Here is a 19,093-nt window from a genome sequence, read left to right on the forward strand (position 1 = left end):
CATACATTCCTATCTGCATGTATGGGTCTTGCACAATGTATATGGCTACTCTGAACACGTCACAATCAGGAAGTAAAGACTTGATCTTTCATATTAAGCCTCTGTTCTACCGCCGCTTTACAAATCCCTTTGCAGAGTTAATTGTTGAACTCTGAAGTATGCTGTCAGCTGAACAGTCGTTTTCCATTTACAATGTTAGAAGAGTATGTTTACAGAGGGCAGGATAAGTTGTGTGTTGCTCTGTCTCTGTGGATCAGCAAGTTACAAAACAATCATTTTAGAGCAGTGATGTGTGTCAATATCACCCCTGTTATTAGAATAAGGGCATGGAGCAAGAATTTAAGTCCATCAGTATTGGTAGTCTGCATATCTGCGTAGGCTTTTCCCAAAAGATTCCTGGACTCATCTGGAATGTTTGACCTTGTGTTCGAAGAGCTAATTGGCATACCATGTTGCAAGCCTACTTTTGAAACTCCCTTAATTTTGAAAAGTAGTTCACTGGGGTGGAGGCAGAGTAGCTGCTGACCAAATTAAGACAAGCCTTGAAAGCATCCTTGGGCTCACCAAACTGGATCCTGGGAGGTGGAGCTTGGTCTTGGAGAACCAGCGTGGCATAGTGGTTAAGAGCAGCAGACTCTAATCTGGAGAACAGGGCTTAATTCCCTGCTCCTCCACATGAGTGGTGGACTCTAACCTGATGAACCGGGTTTGTTTCCCCACCCCCACACATGAAGCCTGCTGGGTGACCTTGGGCTAGTCACGGTTCTCGCCGAACTCTCTCAGCTTCACCTACCTCACAAGGTGTCTGTTGTGGGGAGAGGAAGGGAAGGCGATTGTAAACTGGTTTGAGATTCCTTAAAGGTAAAGAAAAGCCCTGTTGCTCTTCTCCTTTCTCCTCCATTCTCCTCCTCGCTTGAATTGCTGTCCCTTCCTGAAGGCTTTTGTTAGCACTTGTTCCTTCAACATTGATAGGCTTTAGAGCACTGGTTCCCAACCAGGGGTCCACGAGAACTAAATTAAGGTCCGCGAAACAAAGTTATAAACCCATAATAAATTAATATTTTCAATTAAAAGTTCTCTATTATAAAAATATATATATTCAAATATTATTCTAAGTTTAATGTTTAACCAACAGTTATGATTAAAGTTTATTTTCAAATTCTCTGAATTTTTATTTTGAACCTTGGGGTCCCTGCACCAAACTAAAAAGTCCTAGTGGTCCTTGGTCAAAAAAAGGTTGGGAACCACTGCTTTAGAGGGAGGGTTAAGGAGCCCCGTGGCGCAGTGGTGAGCTGCAGTACTGCAGTCAAAAGCTCTGTTCACGACCTGAGTTCGATCCTGACGGAAGTCGGTTTCAGGTAGCCAGCTCAAGGTTGACTCAGCCTTCCATCCTTCCGAGGTCAGTAAAATGAGTACCCAGCTTGCTGGAGGTAAAGGGGAGATGACTGGGGAAGGCACTGGCAAACCACCCTGTAAACAAAGTCTGCCTAGGAAACGTCTGGATGTGACGTCACCCCATGGGTCAGGAATGACCCGATGCTTGCACAGGGAACCTTTACCTTTTTTTTTAGAGGGACGGTTAAGGATCACACATAAAGTGACCTTGCACTGAATTGAGCCCTTGGTCTATGAAGATCAGTATCTTCTACTCTGACTGGCAGTGGCCCTCCAGGGTCTCATACAGAGGGCTTCCGTATCACCTGCTACCTGAACTTTTTTTTGAATTGGAGACACCAGCGATTGAACCTTGGACTTTCTGCATGCACAGTAGATGCTGTACCACTGAATCATGACCCCCTGGTCAAATTACAGCAGACCTTAAAAAGGGCTTGCGGGTTTTACAAATTGGAACCTGGAAACTGGAGTTCACCTATGAATCTCTAAAGCCGTGGTTCTTAACTTTCTATCTAGTACTACCCATGAGCATCATGTGTCGTCCCCCCCCCCAAGAAATTAGGACCTCAAAACAGTACTCCAGTCAAGACATCTTTATTTGTATTGATATGTTTGTGATAGTAGCATATAGGCCTCTCAGATCTCAGGCATGGGACTTTCATCAGTTTATTTATTTCAGATAATTAGGTACCATGCTCTCCTTGAAATATTGCAAAGGCATTTTACAAAAACAAACACAATGGCCTAGATTCCTTGAATCACACATATCCCACCCTGTGGGCAGAAGGACACGTTATCTCTAAAGTTAAGATTGCAGCAGCCTTTGGCTATTATCAATAAATAAACCTTGATACCGTTTGAATGTTAGCAGATCCAGTTACTCCAGTTCTGCCCTTACAAGCAAAATACATGGCAGGCCAGAATTAACCTTTGGACTGGAAGCTGTGGTGGAGCAATTATGACTTCCCTAAAGCTATCCTGTGAATTCAGCCCATAGCTACCTGAACCAGAGACATTCAGCCCATAGATTATGTTCCTTACCACTATGCCACATCAGCAGTATGCTTTCAGTATGTCTCTGACTGAGTGGAACGGAAGTCCCAAAGGCAGCAATATTCTTTTGTGGCGGGTTATAGTGTGGAATCCGTTCCGCATCAGACGGATCCAGTGGCTCCCATCTGCTAAGGTCGTCTCTGGCAGATTCCTTTGATCCAGCACATTGACTCCTCTTCCAGGGAATCCCTTTGCTGCTGCTTCAGAAACTTGGCAGATTACAAAGGCTTTGGAAGCCCGCCTGTGGGGGCATGTTTCAGTTCGAGGGACCTGCTGGCCAGACCTCTTTGGGCCACTCTCTCAGCGCCCCTGTGAAGACAGAAGAACCGTTTTGTTCTTTGCGATACATCATTATTCTCCATTTTGTGTGTCTAAGAGTCAGCACTGAGTAGTTTCCCACAGGCCTACCTCGTTCCGTTCTCACAAACAACACCTGTAGCTTGTTACGATAACAGGCAGAATCATCAAGGTCACTAGCTCATACCATCTTAATTAGTTGAACCGACATGTCTGTGGCAAGTCGGAGGGGTGAGATCACTCTCTTTTCCTCTGAGAACATTATTCCAGCTTAGACCAGTTTGAACATCTAGAGGCTTCTCTCAAGAGTCCACCTTGATTGGGAGTTGTGGGTCATCTGACCTGAGTCCACTTTTCCTTAAGTTTGGCTAAGCCTTACAGTAGCCATCTTCATCTTCTTCTTTTACCTTACTTCAATTTCATACCGTCGCTTGGATCAACATCTTTATAGCTTTTAAGATCAGCAACTGTGTAACAGCTTAGTAAGCATTATACAGCCAGCTAGATTTATTGTTTTATTTGCTAGTTTGCCTATTTGACTATGTAAAAAAGGTAAAAGTCCCCTGTGCAAGCACCGGGTCATGCGTGACCCATGGGGTGACGTCACATCCCGACGTTTACCAGGCAGACTTTGTTTTTACGGGATGGTTTGCCAGTGCCTTTCCAGCCATCTTCCCTTGACTATGTAACCAGTAAATCTCTTTAATCTCTTTTTTTAACTTTTCTATTAATAAAGCTTTCTTGAGCTTTATGGTGTTTGAGTTTACTGACCTAACCCAGTGATTTCGGTTACTCTACTGGTACCCAGAAGGGTCTCTGTCATCACAGCCCCCTGTTCTTCTGCGTCTGCACATTACCAGGGATTGTCTGCAGTGGTGATCAAGCTGCCTTCCAGGGAATGTTTCCACCATGACTGGTTCTCTCATCAAGGAGCCTTTAGTAAGCTTCTGAGGTTCCCCTGGACAGATGTTGCAAACTATGGTTCTTTGTCTCACCAGTGCCCAGAACTCTCCAGACGAGACAAAGGTAATGTTTCTGGCATGTTTTGATTTCGACTCTCTCCCAACCTGTAGGATGTTACACCAGAAAATTTCCTTGCTGTTCTGAGAGGTGATGCGGAAGCAGTGAAGAAAGTAGGATCAGGAAAAGTGCTAAAAAGGTAAATGAGAATGATGCGCAGACAGAATGGATGCAAAGCAGACTTCTCTTTAGCATTAGAGTCTACATAAAACCAGAGCTCAGATGACAGGAGAGTCAGATGATTTGCTTTTCTCTCTTTGCAGTGGTCCTAAGGATCACATATTCGTCTTTTTCACCGACCATGGAGCTCCTGGACTTTTGGCTTTTCCATCTGATGATGTAAGCACCCCCCCCTCCGTTTCTGTAAGACTTTAATGCCTGATTCATTTATGAGCTTAGAAACTGATATTCTTATGACAGGTAATTTGTTATCCTTTGGGAAAGCTTCCTTTAGTAAGTACAGCCGTGGTCCATCTAGTCCAATATTGTCTACCTCTCCAGTATTATTATAACCCATGAAAGAGCCTATGTGTGTACAAACTGTGTACGCATAGCTCCGTTTGCAACATTGAGATCCCTGCTTTTTGCAGGATTAGTTATCAGGTAGAAAGAGCTGATTTGTATGTATGTAGGCTTTCCCTGGTTATGAAGACACATGAAGCTGCCTTATACTGAATTGGACCATTGGTCCATCAAGGTCAGTGTTGTCTACTCAGACTGGGAGTGGCTGTCCAGGGTCTCAGGCAGAGGTCTTTCACATCACCTACCACCTGATCTTTACTGGAGATAGTGGGGATTGAACCTGGAACCTTCTGTAGGCCAAGCTGATGATGAACCAATGAGCCACAGCACACCCCAGCAATGAGAAATGAGCATAAGGGGTATGGTCAATGGGCCTGGGCCCATAACCTATGTATGTATGCAGACAGTGAACAACTTACAATGTGTGTGCAGTCCTAGTATATAAGGCTACCTAGGGCAAACTGAGTGATTCTCCACCCGCTCCCCTAGTTTCTGAATTCAGGATTCTTACATTCTAGTCTACAATACAGGGATGATGATGATAGTAGTACTTGCCTATAATATATGGGAATTGTTTTGGGTGCTTGCTGAGTGCTCTTTCAATACTTAGTATGTGTTTCTCTTTGCAGTACTGGAATCAAATAGGTTATGAATGGAGTTACTTTTGTTTTGCAGCTTTATGCAAAAGACTTGAATAAAACCATTCAGTACATGAACCATCATAAAAAGTACCAGAAGGTAAGGCTATTTTTTCAGGGTTCAAAAAAGAACTAATTACCATTTATGTAGGAAGCAGCTTTATAACCTCTTCCATCATACCTGGCACAGTGCTTCAGGGAAAGAAGAGAGTGTCAGAACCATAGGATGCTGGCTGATTGTTACTTTAAGACAATCATAGGAAGGATGCTGTATTACAGCAGAGAAGTATGAGATCATCAGCACCAATTAGAAACTTTATTCAGACATACCCATGATACTCTACTGGGAAACCTGAAAGGTGTCAGTAGAATATCTCTGTTCTGTAAGTTTGGAGGTGTACATGTGCAGCCTGATCCTGTGAATATTTTCTCAAAAGGAAAGCTTGCTAAATTCATGTTACCTGCTCCCTAGTTAAGTGCCTACCTGGTAATAGGTCCTCTTGAACTAGAGTAGACGTCTGAGTAAACCCACATGGTGTCAGGCCATTTCATGGTCAGTGCTTGAGAGCATGAATTGGAATTCCAGCAATCAATGTTTAGACTCAAAATAGTATAAGAGAAGTGTTTCCCAAAGAAATCCAGTACTGAAGTTACAGTATAGAGAACATTAGTTTCAGCAGGCGGGTGTTGTGGTTTTCAGAGAAAATTTGCATGACAAAATGGAGAAGTTAGTCTGGAAGATGACAGTTTTTGATGCTGTGGTTACACAATGAAAAATATAGCCGGAGCACGTAACTGTGGGAGCTGTGGCACTTGACTAGAAGGAACTGTGCTGACAGACACAAAACTATAACGGTTCCCTTGTTGGGCATGGGGGGCTGGAGGAAAGAAAGGAGTGGGAGAGGTTTTTGCAAGTCTCGCTCCTAAAGAGAGTATTTGCACGAGGGGTGTTTTTCCTCCTGTTTGGCTTTTATTCCTAAAGGGCTTAGTCCTGCTTGTTTTTTTTTTTTTTTTTTAATCTCACTGTAAAGTATTAACTTTCTTAGCAAAACCTGGGACTCCCAGTGGTTAAAAATGTGCTTGATGATTGTAAATTGTAGATGGTGTTTTACATTGAAGCGTGTGAGTCTGGATCAATGATGGTTCATCTGCCTGACAATATCAACGGTAAGTAATTGGTTAGCATTTGGATATGGTCTCTGTTAAGCCTTCCCTGGATGTACTCAAGATAGTCAAATGCCAGGAGAATTGGAAACCCAGGTCAGAATGTATTTGTTTAGGGATTTTACCCCACTTTCCTCCCCCCCAAGCAGCTTATAAAAATGCAATTTAAATAAATAAAAAGTAAAGAAAAAAATAAATTGCAATTAGAAGTGTAGTAAAGACTACAATAAAGTTAATAGGCTGACCCTGGATCCACAGAGTGGGCTTACTTAGGGTTGCAAACCATAAGTTGAGGCTTAAATACCTGCAGGCAGGAAGGGAAATGGAAGCTCAGCCAAGATCTTGAAAGGCCTGCTGTCTTTCTGATGAAAACTTAAGTTTTGTTAGCCTGCCTGCTGACAGCTTGATGCTCTTCCGTTTGTGGCAGACAGAATGTTCCCCATAATTCTGAAAACTCAGTGCCCCATTTGGATGGGGCTCAGCAGCGTCATGGGAACAAACCACACAACGTGCAAACAAAAGTAAACCATTTACTTTCTCTTATATCCAGAGGCTGTTCCACACTTGCAATACCTCTGACCGTGGCAGACTTCACAGAGTATCCCAGCACTCTGGGGTCCTGTTTGGAGCCCCACTGCCAATATTTTGTGAAACTAGTGATGAACTCCATCCTTAGGAACTAAGGGCTTTTCCCATCAATTATACTACTGAACCTAGGGTGCAGCTGACCAACTGAGAAGTGCTTGTTTAGCAATACAGTGACCAAAAGAGTAAATATTTGAATCTGGAGCCCTAGTTAAAAGTTTCAGAAGGCCAACTGAGATTCAAGCAGCCCATTCTGGGTTGGAGCAACACATTTCAATCCATGATGGTCATGGGAGTTCCAGCGAATACATGGGGGGTTCCTCTGCCTCATTACTTTCTTTCTCTGGAGGGGCCTTTTGAATGCATATAGAATCGGCAAATGTGTCAGGCAAATGTGTTCACTTTAAACTGAAGTATTTCAGTTGAACTGGGTTATAGATCCAGCTGTTAAGAAAGCATAAGAACATAACGTAAGACGAGCATGCTGGATCAGAGCAGTGGTTCATCTAGGCCAGCATCTTGTTTCATACAGTGTCACAACCACTTGCCCTTGAAAGCTAACAACAGGCATAGAGGTCAAAGCCTTCCACTGATGTTGCCTTTTGGCATTGGTATTTCGAAGTTTGTTGATTCCAGACATGGAAGTTCCCTTTAGTGACCTTGGCTAATAGCCATTGTGGGACCCACCCTCTGCGAATCTGTCTGATTGTCTTTTAAAGCCATCTTTGCTGAGGAAGAAGAATAAGAATTGGTTTTTATACCCCGCTTTTCTCTACCTTAAGGAGTCTCAAACTGTCCTACAATCACCTTCCCTTCCCCTCCCCACAACAGACACTTTACGAGGTAGGTGGGGCTGAGAGTGTTCGGAGATAACTGTGAGTAGCCCAAGGTCACCCAGCAGGCTTCATGTGTATGAGTGGGGGAACAAATCCAGTTGGGGAGGGGCTGTGGCTCAGTGGCAGAGCATCTGCTTGGCATGCTTGGTCCAGGTTCAGTCCCCAGCATCTTCATAAGAACATAAGAAAGGCCCTGCTGGATCAGACCAAGGCCCATCAAGTCCAGCAGTCTGTTCACACAGTGGCCAACCAGGTGCCTCTAGGAAGCCACAAACAAGACGAGTGCAGCAGCACCATCCTGCCTGTGTTCCACCGCACCCAAAATAATAGGCATGCTCCTCTGATACTAGAGAGAATAGGTATGCAGCTGAATCTGAATCTTCTTTAACTGGATCTTCAGTTAAAGGGACTAGGCAAATAGGTGATGTGAAAGACCTCTACCTGAGTCTCTGGGGAGCCGCTGCCAGTCTGGGTAGACAATACTGACTTTGATGGACCAAGGGTCTGATTCAATATAAGGCAGCTTCACGTGTCCATGTGTGTTCATGTGTTTTGTTCACCAGATTAGAGTCCACTGCTCATGTGGAGGAGTGGAAAATCAAACCTGGTTCTCCAGATTAGAGTCTGCCGCTCTTAACCACTACACCACGCTGGCTCCCCCACTGTGTCTACTTACAGTGAATCCCGCAATTTAATTATTTGTTGATAGCATACCTCGCAAGAGTGGACCAGCCAGAGGGAATGATTCCTTTGCGCTTTTCTGTTTTTGTCTTGCAGTTTATGCCACTACTGCCGCCAATCCTAAGGAGTCATCTTACGCATGTTACTATGATGAAGCGAGGCAAACCTACCTTGGGGACTGGTACAGTGTCAATTGGATGGAGGATTCTGATGTCGTGAGTCAGTCACTAAGATCTAACGATACTGCTTTATTTTAACAAAACTATCAAACTTTAAAAAAAAAGAATTCTGCTTGCTTTAGTGCAGGGGTGGGGAACCTCAGGCCCGGGGGCCGTATGCGGCCCCCGAGGACATTTTTTGTGGCCCTCGGGAGCTCCGGGAACCCTGCCACGGAGGCGGGGCGCAGGGTGGCCCTCCCCGAGGGTGTCCTTGGGGCCACGGCTTACAGCGCCCTTGTAGCGCCCTTTGGACCTCCTCTCACCGACTGTCAGTTGTTGGTCGGTGAGAGGGGAGGGGGAGGGACGCTTCCCCCAAGGCTGCCCCCTAAAGCTGTGGCGTGCAGGAACGCTGCGGCACATTGTAAGCCCCTCTCGCTGCCTGTTGACTGTTGAGCAGTGGGGGGCGGGAAGAGGCCGGCGGCTCCCGGCGGCAGAGCATGCATGCGGGAGCCTATTTGGCAGGGGAGGGCTTTTATGGACTCTGGGGGGGGAGTGCATGGAGACTGGGGCCCGGTTGCTTGGTGCTCTGTGCGCCGCCGGGTGTGTGTGTGTGGTCGGGAGAGGTGGGGTGGCTGGGGCCCGGTCGCGCAGGCCGGCATGCGCGGGTGTGTGTGGGAGGCTTTTCTCTCTTTTCTTCCTCTTTTTCTGTCACTCTTTCTCCTTTCTCTCCCTCTCTTCCTCCCTCTTTTTCTGTCTCTTTGTCTACCTCCGTCCTTTTTTTTCTTTCCCTCCGTCCTTTTCTTTCTTTCTTTCTCCCTCCCTTTTCCTCTTTCTCTGTTTTCCTTCCTTCCTTGCCAATCGACTGTGGGCTGCGCCCCCCTGGCGCCTCGTTTTCTGGGGCCCACCGCTGGCTGCCCTCCCACCTGGGAGGGGGGAGGGGGGCGCCCTGCAGGCCTTCTCTGGGTGGCCTCCCCTGGGGTTGCCAACCTCCAGGTGGTGGCTGGAGACCTGGCAACCCTAGCCTCTCCCCCCCACCGGGAGATCTACACCTGGTGTGGCCCCCAAAAGATGTTATTAATGTGCGAATGGCCCTTGGCAGGAAAAAGGTTCCCCACCCCTGCTTTAGTGCAATTATGGGCAACTTTGTTCATTGCTGAAAGCACTTTGGGCTCTGGGAGTTGGTAATCTCTTTGGAGTGTTTGCTCCCCAAAGGGGGTCTTGAACCCAAGTCTTCCCATTGTAGTTCGACACTGTGTAACCACTACACCGCACCAGCTCAGTGCAGGCTTACGTAGCCAGTACAAACTGTGCCCCCACTCCTTCATTCAGATTTGGCAATGACCAATTTGCTCTGCCTGTATACACGCGTGTTATCAGTGCAGTCTTAGGAATTTTCAGATTGGCGCCAGCGTTGCATGGTGATTTCTGAACATATCTATGATGTGGGATTGGGCCAGGCAAAGAGAGGAACTCTTGAGACAGAAAAGGTCAGCGTGTCCAACCTAAAGAACAGCTCAGATCTTGGGATTGTAAGGGTTTATCTGCACTTCTGTTCTGTAGTATTGACAGGCCATGATTAATCTGTAGCTCTGCCTGAGTGATGCAGTCATGTTTCCCCAGAATAACCGTGTGTTTCTTTGGATTTTGCTTGCTGTGATTTCTCATCCTCATAACACTTGCACATCTTCTCCTTTCGCCCACTCTTGCATATTCTTTTCTGTTTTCATAGCAAGCGTTTATTAATTGTCCTTGCCCTCCAGCCTTTTAGCCTAGAAGGTCAGAGGAATACGCATGATTTATCTCTGTCTTCAAAACAACCCCGTGGGCTAGGTTAGGCTTGTAAAGTAGTGAGTGGCCCAATGTCACCCAGTGAACTTCCTAGGTAAGCAGAGATTATTTATCTTGAAAATGTGTTTGCCATCTGTAGAGACCTGCTTCAGACAGCTGACGATATAAAAAACAAACAAACAAACAAAAAACCAGACCATAAAACCAACTTTAAAAGATGGAACAATTCAGTTAAAAACTTTGGTAAAGAGAAATGCTTTGTCCTGGCACCTGAAGGACAATAAAGTAGGTGCTAGGAGAGCCTGTGGGGATAGGGAATGACTGAGCCAAGGGGCCATCATTGCAAAAGCCCAGCCCTTGTTTGCCACCCAACTCCCCTGTGCAGGGCAGGGCTTTGGCGGAGGATTTTATTTGCCAGGCTAGACAGTACGAGGAACCAGACCTCTCTCAAAGCCCCACATTCTGTACTGTGTGTCACACAGGAGTTGTGTATCATGCCTTGCTCGTGAAGCTGCAGGAGTTGTCATTGGTAACTTTCAGGTGTACCCTCTAATGTCTTTTCATCATCTGTACAGCTGGGCTGGATTTGGGTAAAGCCCTAAAGAACTTCTTCCTTTCCCATGAAGGGTAGCAGGGGAAAGGAATGCAATATGCAGCAGGGACAGGTCCCCCCACCCCCAGTAACTGCCTCTGAATGTGGAAGTTCTGTTTAGCCATTGTGGCTAGTAGCCATTGGTGGACCTCCGTGAACTGGTCTAATCCCATTTTAAAGCCATCCACTCTAGTGGTTCATGCCCCACACGATCCCTGTAAGTTAATTATGTGTTATGTGAACAAGGACTTTCTCGTCTGAATCTATCACCAATCAACATCATTGTGAACCCCCTCCCCCCAACCTTGCCATGGTGATCTTTTTTTCTAAACTGGAAAAAAAAAACCATTCTTTAACCTTTTCTCACAAGAAAAGTCCCGCGATCATTTTAGTTGCCTTCTTCTGCACTTTTACCTCTCTAGAACATCCTTTTTGAAGTATGGGGCCGGGCCTGTATGTGGTTTTCCACAATGTGGTTGCGCCGTACATCTGCACTAGGGAATTGTGATAACTGACTATTTTATTTTCATTCCCTTTCCTAAGAGATGTTGCATTGTAGATTATTGGAGATAGGAGGTAGGTCACAGATGCCTGAAATAAGGACATCCTATATGTAGCTGTGTAGCTACATGCCCTTGATGACTAATCATTTGCTACCTTCTTAACCAATCTTTCAGTATTGAAATGATTCATTATAACCTTTACTGGAGTTTTGCTTCCTATCTAAATGGTTCACTCCATTCATAGGGCTCTGTGTTCACAATTATCTTTCACTGCTGCATAGTTCCTGGTTGGGAGTGTGGGCTATTTTGTTTTCTGTTGGCAGGAGGTTTTCTTGAGCATTTGTAAGCTGATGCCAAATAACCTGCTTCTCTCTCTCTCTCGCTTTCAGGAGGATCTGAAAAGGGAAACTCTCCATAAGCAGTTTGAGTTGGTAAAGAAGCACACCAACACCAGCCACGTGATGCAGTATGGAAACAGAGTGAGTGCTGAGAGGCAACATGGGTTTTTGAAACCAGAGTAAATTTGTCTTGATCTTTCCTCCTGATAAAAGGAAGTATTTCTTCACGCAACGCATAGTTAAATTGTGGAACTCCCTGCCCCAGGATGTGGTGATGGCTACCAACTTGGAAGGCTTTAAGAGGGGAGTGGACATGTTCATGGAGGAGAGGGGTATTCATGGCTACTAGTTAAAATAGAAACTAGTCATGATGCATGCCTATTCTCTCCAGGGTCAGAGGAGCATGCCAAATATATTAGGTGCTGTTGGACACAGGCAGGATGGTGCTGCTGCAGTTGTCTTGTTTGGGGGCTTCCTAGAGGCATCTGGTTGGCCGCTGTGTGAACGGACTGCTGGACTTGATGGGCCTTGGTCTGATCCAGCATGGCTTTTCTTATGTTCTTAATATTTCAGAAGGGGATTATTACTCTTTCTGCAATGAGTTCATGGTCTTCCTCTTTCTTAAAAAAAAACCTTTTGAACAGCTTAGTAACATAGGCGAGCCTGAGAAATAATGAGATTTTTGGCTAAGCCAGGATTTCAACCCAGAAAGGTAGAGTGGTGTAGTGGTTGGAGTGTTGGCTGTGCCTGGGGAGCTCTGAGGTCAAATCCCTGCTTACCATGAAACTCATTCTGTTGACCAGTCATTATCTCTTAGCTGAATGTTTCTCATAGGGCTACTGCGAGGATAAACGTGGGAAGATAAAACAATGTGTGCTACCCTGAGTTCTTTGGACTAAAATTGCAATAAGTAAATAAAATTAACCTTCCCCAGTCTAAATCTAGCTCTCAAGGCAGAACACTGCCTGACACTATCTCTTCCTTTTTTTAATGAATTTTTATTTATTTTTTCCAAACAATACGCACCATACAAACACAACACAGACTATTACTTAGCAATGTAAATAGCAAGAAAAGAAAATCCTAGCAAATCTTACTCAGAATATCTCTATTCTATCCTATTAAAAAAGCAAAACAAAGAAATGGATTAATCATTCACCCTTATTATGTGGTTAGATTATCTTCGTAATTAATGTAACCGTTATTCTGTGTATTGTAGTGTAAGTTATCAACTATGGACACTATCTCTTTGATTGCTTGCCTGCTTTAGAGTGCAGTCCTTGGCAGAGTTACTCCAGTTTAAGATTACTGATTACGAAGGCCTTAGACTAGACTAACTATGCATAGAATTGCACCACGCAAGCAGTCTGGATTCCAACAGCTTCTCAGCCTAAATTCATGCTGGGGGGCATCATGAATGAATGAATGACATTTTATTTGTACCCCGCCCTCCCCCAGCAGAGCCAGGCTCAGGGCGGCTAACATCATAAATATAGTACATACATTTTAAAAAAACATCTTAAAAGAACACTGACATTAATAATTTATCAATAACTATATGATAATTATATATGGCGCCACACGAATTTTTCCCCTGCAAGGAGAAATGTTAAATGGTGGCTGTCACTTCATCAGGTTTGGACTAACCAGAGAATCCATATAGGAGGGAAGATTACCCTTAGATAACAGGCCCAGGGCAAGTGGAGATGAAAATGAAGACTGTAATCCACCATGATAGAGCACTGAAAATTCTCAAGTAATCATCATGAAGTATTAGATAATGTGTATGCTGAATAGATCCAGTTCCACTTACATGGGGTGTTTTTGGTGTCTCTCCCTCCCCCCCTTTTCCTTGCAGAACATCTCTCACATGAAAGTGGTACAGTTCCAGGGCACAGGCCAAGCAGCCAACGCCCCAGTTTCCCTGCCACCTGTAAGCAACTATGACCTCACTCCGAGTCCCGATGTGCCCCTTGCAATCCTGAAGCGCAAGCTGATGGCCACCAATGACAAGTATAAAGCAAAGGCCATCGTGCAAGAGATCAAGATGCTTCTAGAGGTGAGAATGAAACTGTACCAAATGTGCAGTGCGGGTTGAGGGAGGAGCAAAACTGCTCTGATGTCTTGGATGCTCCCCTCTGCATCACTTTGCAGATATTTATCCGTATTGGAAAAGACAGTTCAGAACTCTGGCCTTTACTTATGTACAGTCCTTGCAAGAGCTACCTTCTGCAAATTGTACTGGTTAATGTTTAGCTAATGTGACTGCAATGTTTGCTATTGACAGTGTTTAATATCATGTGTCTCATCATAGGGTTTTCAAGGTAAAGGTTGGTCAGAAGTGGTTTACCAGTGCCTTCTTCTGCGCAGTGCTACCCAGGGTTAGCCGTAGTGGCACTGCCGTTGTCTACGAAAGATCCTCCACCAGTGTCACCTTCCACTACTACTGCTGCCCAGTAGCTAACCTTCAGGGATTCCTCTGCCCCCATCCCCATTGGAACTGCCTGTTCTCTTCTGTGGGTGTGGCCATTGATCCCTTAAGGGGGTGGATGCATCTTTGTCTGGTGTCTCAGCTGTGATCTTTCCGTCTTGAGTGACTCTGCTAGGAGTTTAGTCTCTTGATAGAGTCTAGACCCCTTACGGTATTGCTTCCCTGACACATACAAACCCCCTCACCACGTTAAGGTGTGCATCCAGAAGACTTCTCAAGACTTAATTGCATTTTGAAATTATGTTTCAGCTCTGCATTCTCTCTCCTCCTCTCCTGCCCTTCCCCCAACACATGCACAATAAGAAGATTACTACGCTCTGTTCTGTCACCCCTTCTCTGGGGTGGCAAGAGACCTGATTTGACATTGCGCCCACTCCAAACTTTGAGTGCTGACCATGTTGTCCATCTGTTGGGGGGTTGCACAAAAGAACGGGAGCCACCATAGTTCAGCGCCTGGGACTGTGTGAACAGTAATCCCAGAGTAACCGTACTCCCTGCGCAACCTTTTTGCATGCACAAGAGCCAGTTCTGCAAAGGGTTCAAAATCTGCTTAGAGAGGTTGTTTCCATGGATGTCTCATTTCTCGTATGAGGCTCAGACTTTTGTAATTCCAAATTCTGTGTCCAGAAACGTCTTGTTCTCTTACGGGAATGACTTACAAAATGTGGTGAATTTGCATGCTGGTAGCAAAACCCCTAGCTTGAACAGCATTAGAGTTTAACATTTTTTGAACAGAAGTTAGAAACTGGAGAGGTGTGGTGTGTGTCTTCAGGAGGTTATCTGGTGCGTGCAGACAGGAGACGAGGATCAAGTGCTGCCAAGTCAAAGAAATGGTGTAGAGATTAGTGGTCCTCCTACATGACTGGTTTCAGAGTCTTCAGAAGAAACTGCTCACACATCTTGAAGTCTCTTTCGAGAGTATGTTAAAAAAAAAAAACCTTTTACAGAAGTTATGAGACTGTAGGTCAGAAGTGTGGCTTTCACCCTTGAACAATCGTTTCAGTCCAAATTTCTTAACTTCTTTTTGAGCTTAGAAGTTTTTAAAAGGGCAGTTTGTGGGCAGCTCCCAGAAAAATCTGGGCGTGCAAGTGGACAGTTTTCTTTCTGCTCCATCAGTGCCCACCAAAAGTTATCCAAGGGTATAAAATCTTCATTCTTAAGGCAGATTCCCCCACCCTGTGCTTGAGGTGTCAGCTGAAAATCAAAAGCATGAACACGTGAAGCTGCCTTATACTGAATCAGACCCTTGGTCCATCGAAGTCAGTATTGTCTACTCAGACTGGCAGCGGCTCTCCAGGGTCTCAGTCAGGGGTCTTTCACATCACCTACTTGCCTAGTCCCTTTAACTGGAGATGCCGGTGGTTTGAACCTGGGACTTTATGCATATCAAGCAGATGCTCTACCACTGAGCCACAGCCCCTCCCCAACTGTAATCGTATAGCATAGAAAAGTGCTAAAAAAATGTCACCGTTTCTGATGTGGAGTCTCGCCTCCTCCATGTTTATATAAGAAATTGATTGTCATCTGTGGTGCTTTTCCCTTGAACAGTTGAGGGAGAAGTGGTGATTTTGTGCGAGAGCCATGTGATCATCCCCACCTTTGTGGCAGCGTTCGCTGGAACATCCCTACAGCATGAACTAGCACCATGCTGAAGCAGCTCCCACGTTGCCTGGCAGGTGTGTGAGGGGCACCTGTGTTAGACTGAGGTTTGGCAAGTGGGGTCTGATCTCACAGCTGCCAAGCCAGGGGTAATAGTGATAGAATAATAGAGTTGGAAGGTACCACTAGGGTCATCTAGTCTAACCCCCCTGCACAATGCAGGAATTTCACAGCTACCTCCCACACACACCCCGTATAGTGTGTGTGTATGGGGTTGATGTATGGAGAGGAACTCCTGTGAGTGGATGTGAATGGTGTGTCACAGGTCCTGGCGTCAGCCTACTGTTCCTACTGACCTAGCCATCCCTTAAAACTAATTGCCAAAAAGGATCTGAAAGAACACCAAATTGCCTTTTTAACAGCATTTGACCAGCTTTGTCAAGAACCACCCATCCTTCAATCATTATGAAGTTCTCATGTGTTTTGTTTTTGGTTGGGGTTTTTTTTACAGTCCAAACAGCTAATCCAGGACTCCATGTACAAGACTGTATTCTTTATAACCAACTCCGTAAAGCGCACGGAGCAGATTTTGTCGGACAAGATGAGCCTCAGCAATCACGACTGCTACCAGTCAGCTGCGAATCACTTCAAAACCCGCTGCTTCAACTGGCACAATCCTCAGGTGGGTCACCTCGAAACCAAGAGTCATTTCAGGCATTGTGGTCTTTTTTTAGCAGGTGTCCCCAACATGGAGCCTGTGGAATAATCCTTCGTCTTGCCTAGATCCCACTCAGCTGAAAGTCACTCCCCAAGGAACATTAGCATATCCCCAGGGCTGGAACTCTTGCGTGGGGGGGAGGCCCCGGCTTGCCTCTGCCAAGGGAGCAATGGGGACATCTGAGTGGTCTGGTTGGATCCCTCCCTCGGTGTCTGCTTGTCAAAAGGGAATCGGTTACAGGAACGGGGAGCAAATCCCTGTCTGTGGAGCTCCCCGGAGCGTGTTGATTCCAACACCGTGATCTTCCTTACAGTGAGGGTCGGGGATTCATTTGACTTTGATTCCTGCGAACTGCTTTGGAAGCTGGCTGTAGAAAGGGATTAAAATAAAATAAATACCCACATATCTACAAACAAGCAAAATGCAGAGTGAGAAGCCAGCATCCTGGATCTGCCTGCTTGCATCTGGGGTCAGAAAGGATCACATGCAGAAAGGATTATGCATGGTGTTTCCTACTCTCAAGAGGTCGCCTTGCTCTCCCTCTGCGTTGTGCCCATGTTTTCAGAGACCTGTTTTATCTTGAATTTGAAAACGTGGAGAAACTCAAGGGGAGAGCGAGGCGACCTCTGACAGTCGGAAACGGCACGCATAATCAAAACAAAGACCCAGAGTTGCCAGAGGGGTGACTGCAAGTGAAACAGCCAGGCATAAGAGGGCCATCCAGAGACTGCTTTCAGGTTTAAAAAGAAACAAGTGGTTGTTGCCATTTGGGGGGTGGAGAGGATTTTCTCACCGCAGCTACCATGTTCCACTATTTAAGCCATTTGGAGACTGGTTAAACTTTATTCTGTGCTACACCCCCCCCCCCCAAACAGAACACATTTTGGCCTTGTGGGGGGAGGGAGAATCTTAAGTTGGATTCATCCCCCCTGGTATGACATTTGGGGTCCAGAGTACATTCACTTTAAATGCAGGAAGTTGCTCTAGTTTCCCTACAGGAAGAAATGAGATTGACAGCCTCTCTGGAGACTCTCTAATACTATGGAAATGAGATTAAAGGTAGACTCTCTTATGCGATAATTTGGGTAGAAAAGGTCATAGTTGGAAGGCAGATGGTGAAGCCACCTCCTGAAACTGAGCAGACCTGGGTCTAGTCAATGCCTAGATTGGGAGATCTCCTGGGGGAATCCTGTGCATCTCAGCTGGCTTTCCCAGGAGCAGAACAGTGGGGACATAAATTGGGGAAAAGCCTATTTTAAATAGGAAAAGGGTAACCTTTCTCCTGCTTATTTTCTTTCAGTATGAATATGCCCTGAGACAGCTGTATGCTTTGGTCAATGTCTGTGAACTGGGATATCCCATTGACAGGTAATTATCGTACACATAATGGAGGTTGGGGGAACAGCTTAAAGATGTCTGAACTCAGCAGCATCTTTTAGTACTGGCTAGCTTTGACTCCAGTAGCACCTTAAAAGACCCCAAAAGGTAGAAGCTTTTGAGAATCAAAGTTTCCTTGGTCTTTAAGGTGCTACTGGGCTTGAGTCTTGCTCTTCTACTACAGACCAACATGGCTACCCACCTGATACTGGCTATAGTTGAACCTTATAAGCCAGTGGTTCCCAAACCTTTCGGGCCACTGCCCCCTTGGTTCCACAAACTCAAACCCACAGCCCCCCTACCCTATCCAACAACACAGTTGAAGGAGCCCACCTCTAGCAGACCCCTGCTGCCCCCTTGCCTCTTAGTGCCCCCCTAGGTAATCCCACCCCCCCCAGGGGGTGGTACTGCCCACTTTGGGAGCCACTGTTACAAGCAAATGAATTTTATAAGCAAAAAGTTCTTCAATCTTCTGAAGAATTGTTGTATGAAGTATGCTTCTGTCACTACATGGAAGTCTGCCAAAACAAAACGATCTGAAGAATAATTTTAGTGACAGGTTGTGGTGATGTGAGACTCTGCCTGAGACCCTGGAGAGGAGCTGCCAGTCAGAGTTGGCAATACTGATCTTGGAGGACCAGTGGTGGTATTCAGCATGTGTTCTGTTTGTCACGGCTCTTAATTCTCTTTTGCAGAATTCTGGTGGCCATGGACCGTGTGTGTGTTGAAAATTCAGCCTGGTAAGAAAAGACAGCTGATAAGAATCACAGCAGGAATTCCTACAAAGCAAAGCGAGGTTGGCTTAGTGCATCCACAGAGGGGAATACATTGCAGTGGAAGCTCTCATGGACACCTCTGATCAGATTCTGCACTTTAAAGCATTCAATGAATGAATGAATGAATGAATGAAAAATGTTAAGATGCTCTTCAGGGATTTGCCTCATTCCAGAAGTGCTTTCTGAAGGCCCCTGGAGTTAGCCAGTTTATCAGTATCTCTACAATTGCAATGCGTATTCATTGCTTGGTTGTTGTTTTTTTCCTTTGTGATATGAATACTTCCACTACAGGAACATGCTTTGGTTTTAACTTGATTTCAATCTCGTGCTCACCTTGTTGTTTTTTGGCGGTAGCCTTCTGAGAATTAGCCAGGGAAGTTAAGTAATGGCCCTTAATGAACACTATTTTCTGACTTTTTTTCATAATTGAAAACTAATGATGTAACGACTAGAAAAAGACGCACCAAGTTATTTTGCCCATTGTCTCAAGAATAAACCGTCAGTTTGTTCCTCAACATTTACCAGCTAAAATAATATATATGTTTTATGCTTTCAAACATTC

The 19,093-nt window shown here is 45.3% G+C and overlaps 1 protein-coding gene across 1 annotated transcript in view; it reads left to right on the forward strand.

The window, feature by feature from the left end:
- Positions 1–18,522, forward strand: part of LGMN (legumain) — a 29,036-nt gene extending 10,514 nt beyond the window's left edge. The window contains exons 4-13 of the mRNA XM_056851646.1: positions 3,819–3,904; positions 4,029–4,104; positions 4,963–5,025; positions 6,026–6,092; positions 8,288–8,406; positions 11,622–11,711; positions 13,429–13,629; positions 16,172–16,342; positions 17,679–17,746; positions 18,451–18,522. Coding sequence (XP_056707624.1) covers positions 3,819–3,904; positions 4,029–4,104; positions 4,963–5,025; positions 6,026–6,092; positions 8,288–8,406; positions 11,622–11,711; positions 13,429–13,629; positions 16,172–16,342; positions 17,679–17,746; positions 18,451–18,499 — 990 coding nt within the window. The 3' untranslated portion in view covers positions 18,500–18,522. The remainder of the gene's footprint in view (positions 1–3,818; positions 3,905–4,028; positions 4,105–4,962; positions 5,026–6,025; positions 6,093–8,287; positions 8,407–11,621; positions 11,712–13,428; positions 13,630–16,171; positions 16,343–17,678; positions 17,747–18,450) is intronic.
- The last annotated feature ends 571 nt before the right edge of the window (positions 18,523–19,093 follow it).

This window comes from Euleptes europaea, chromosome 6, assembly GCF_029931775.1.
Source record: "Euleptes europaea isolate rEulEur1 chromosome 6, rEulEur1.hap1, whole genome shotgun sequence".
Classification (NCBI taxonomy): Eukaryota; Metazoa; Chordata; class Lepidosauria; order Squamata; family Sphaerodactylidae; genus Euleptes; species Euleptes europaea.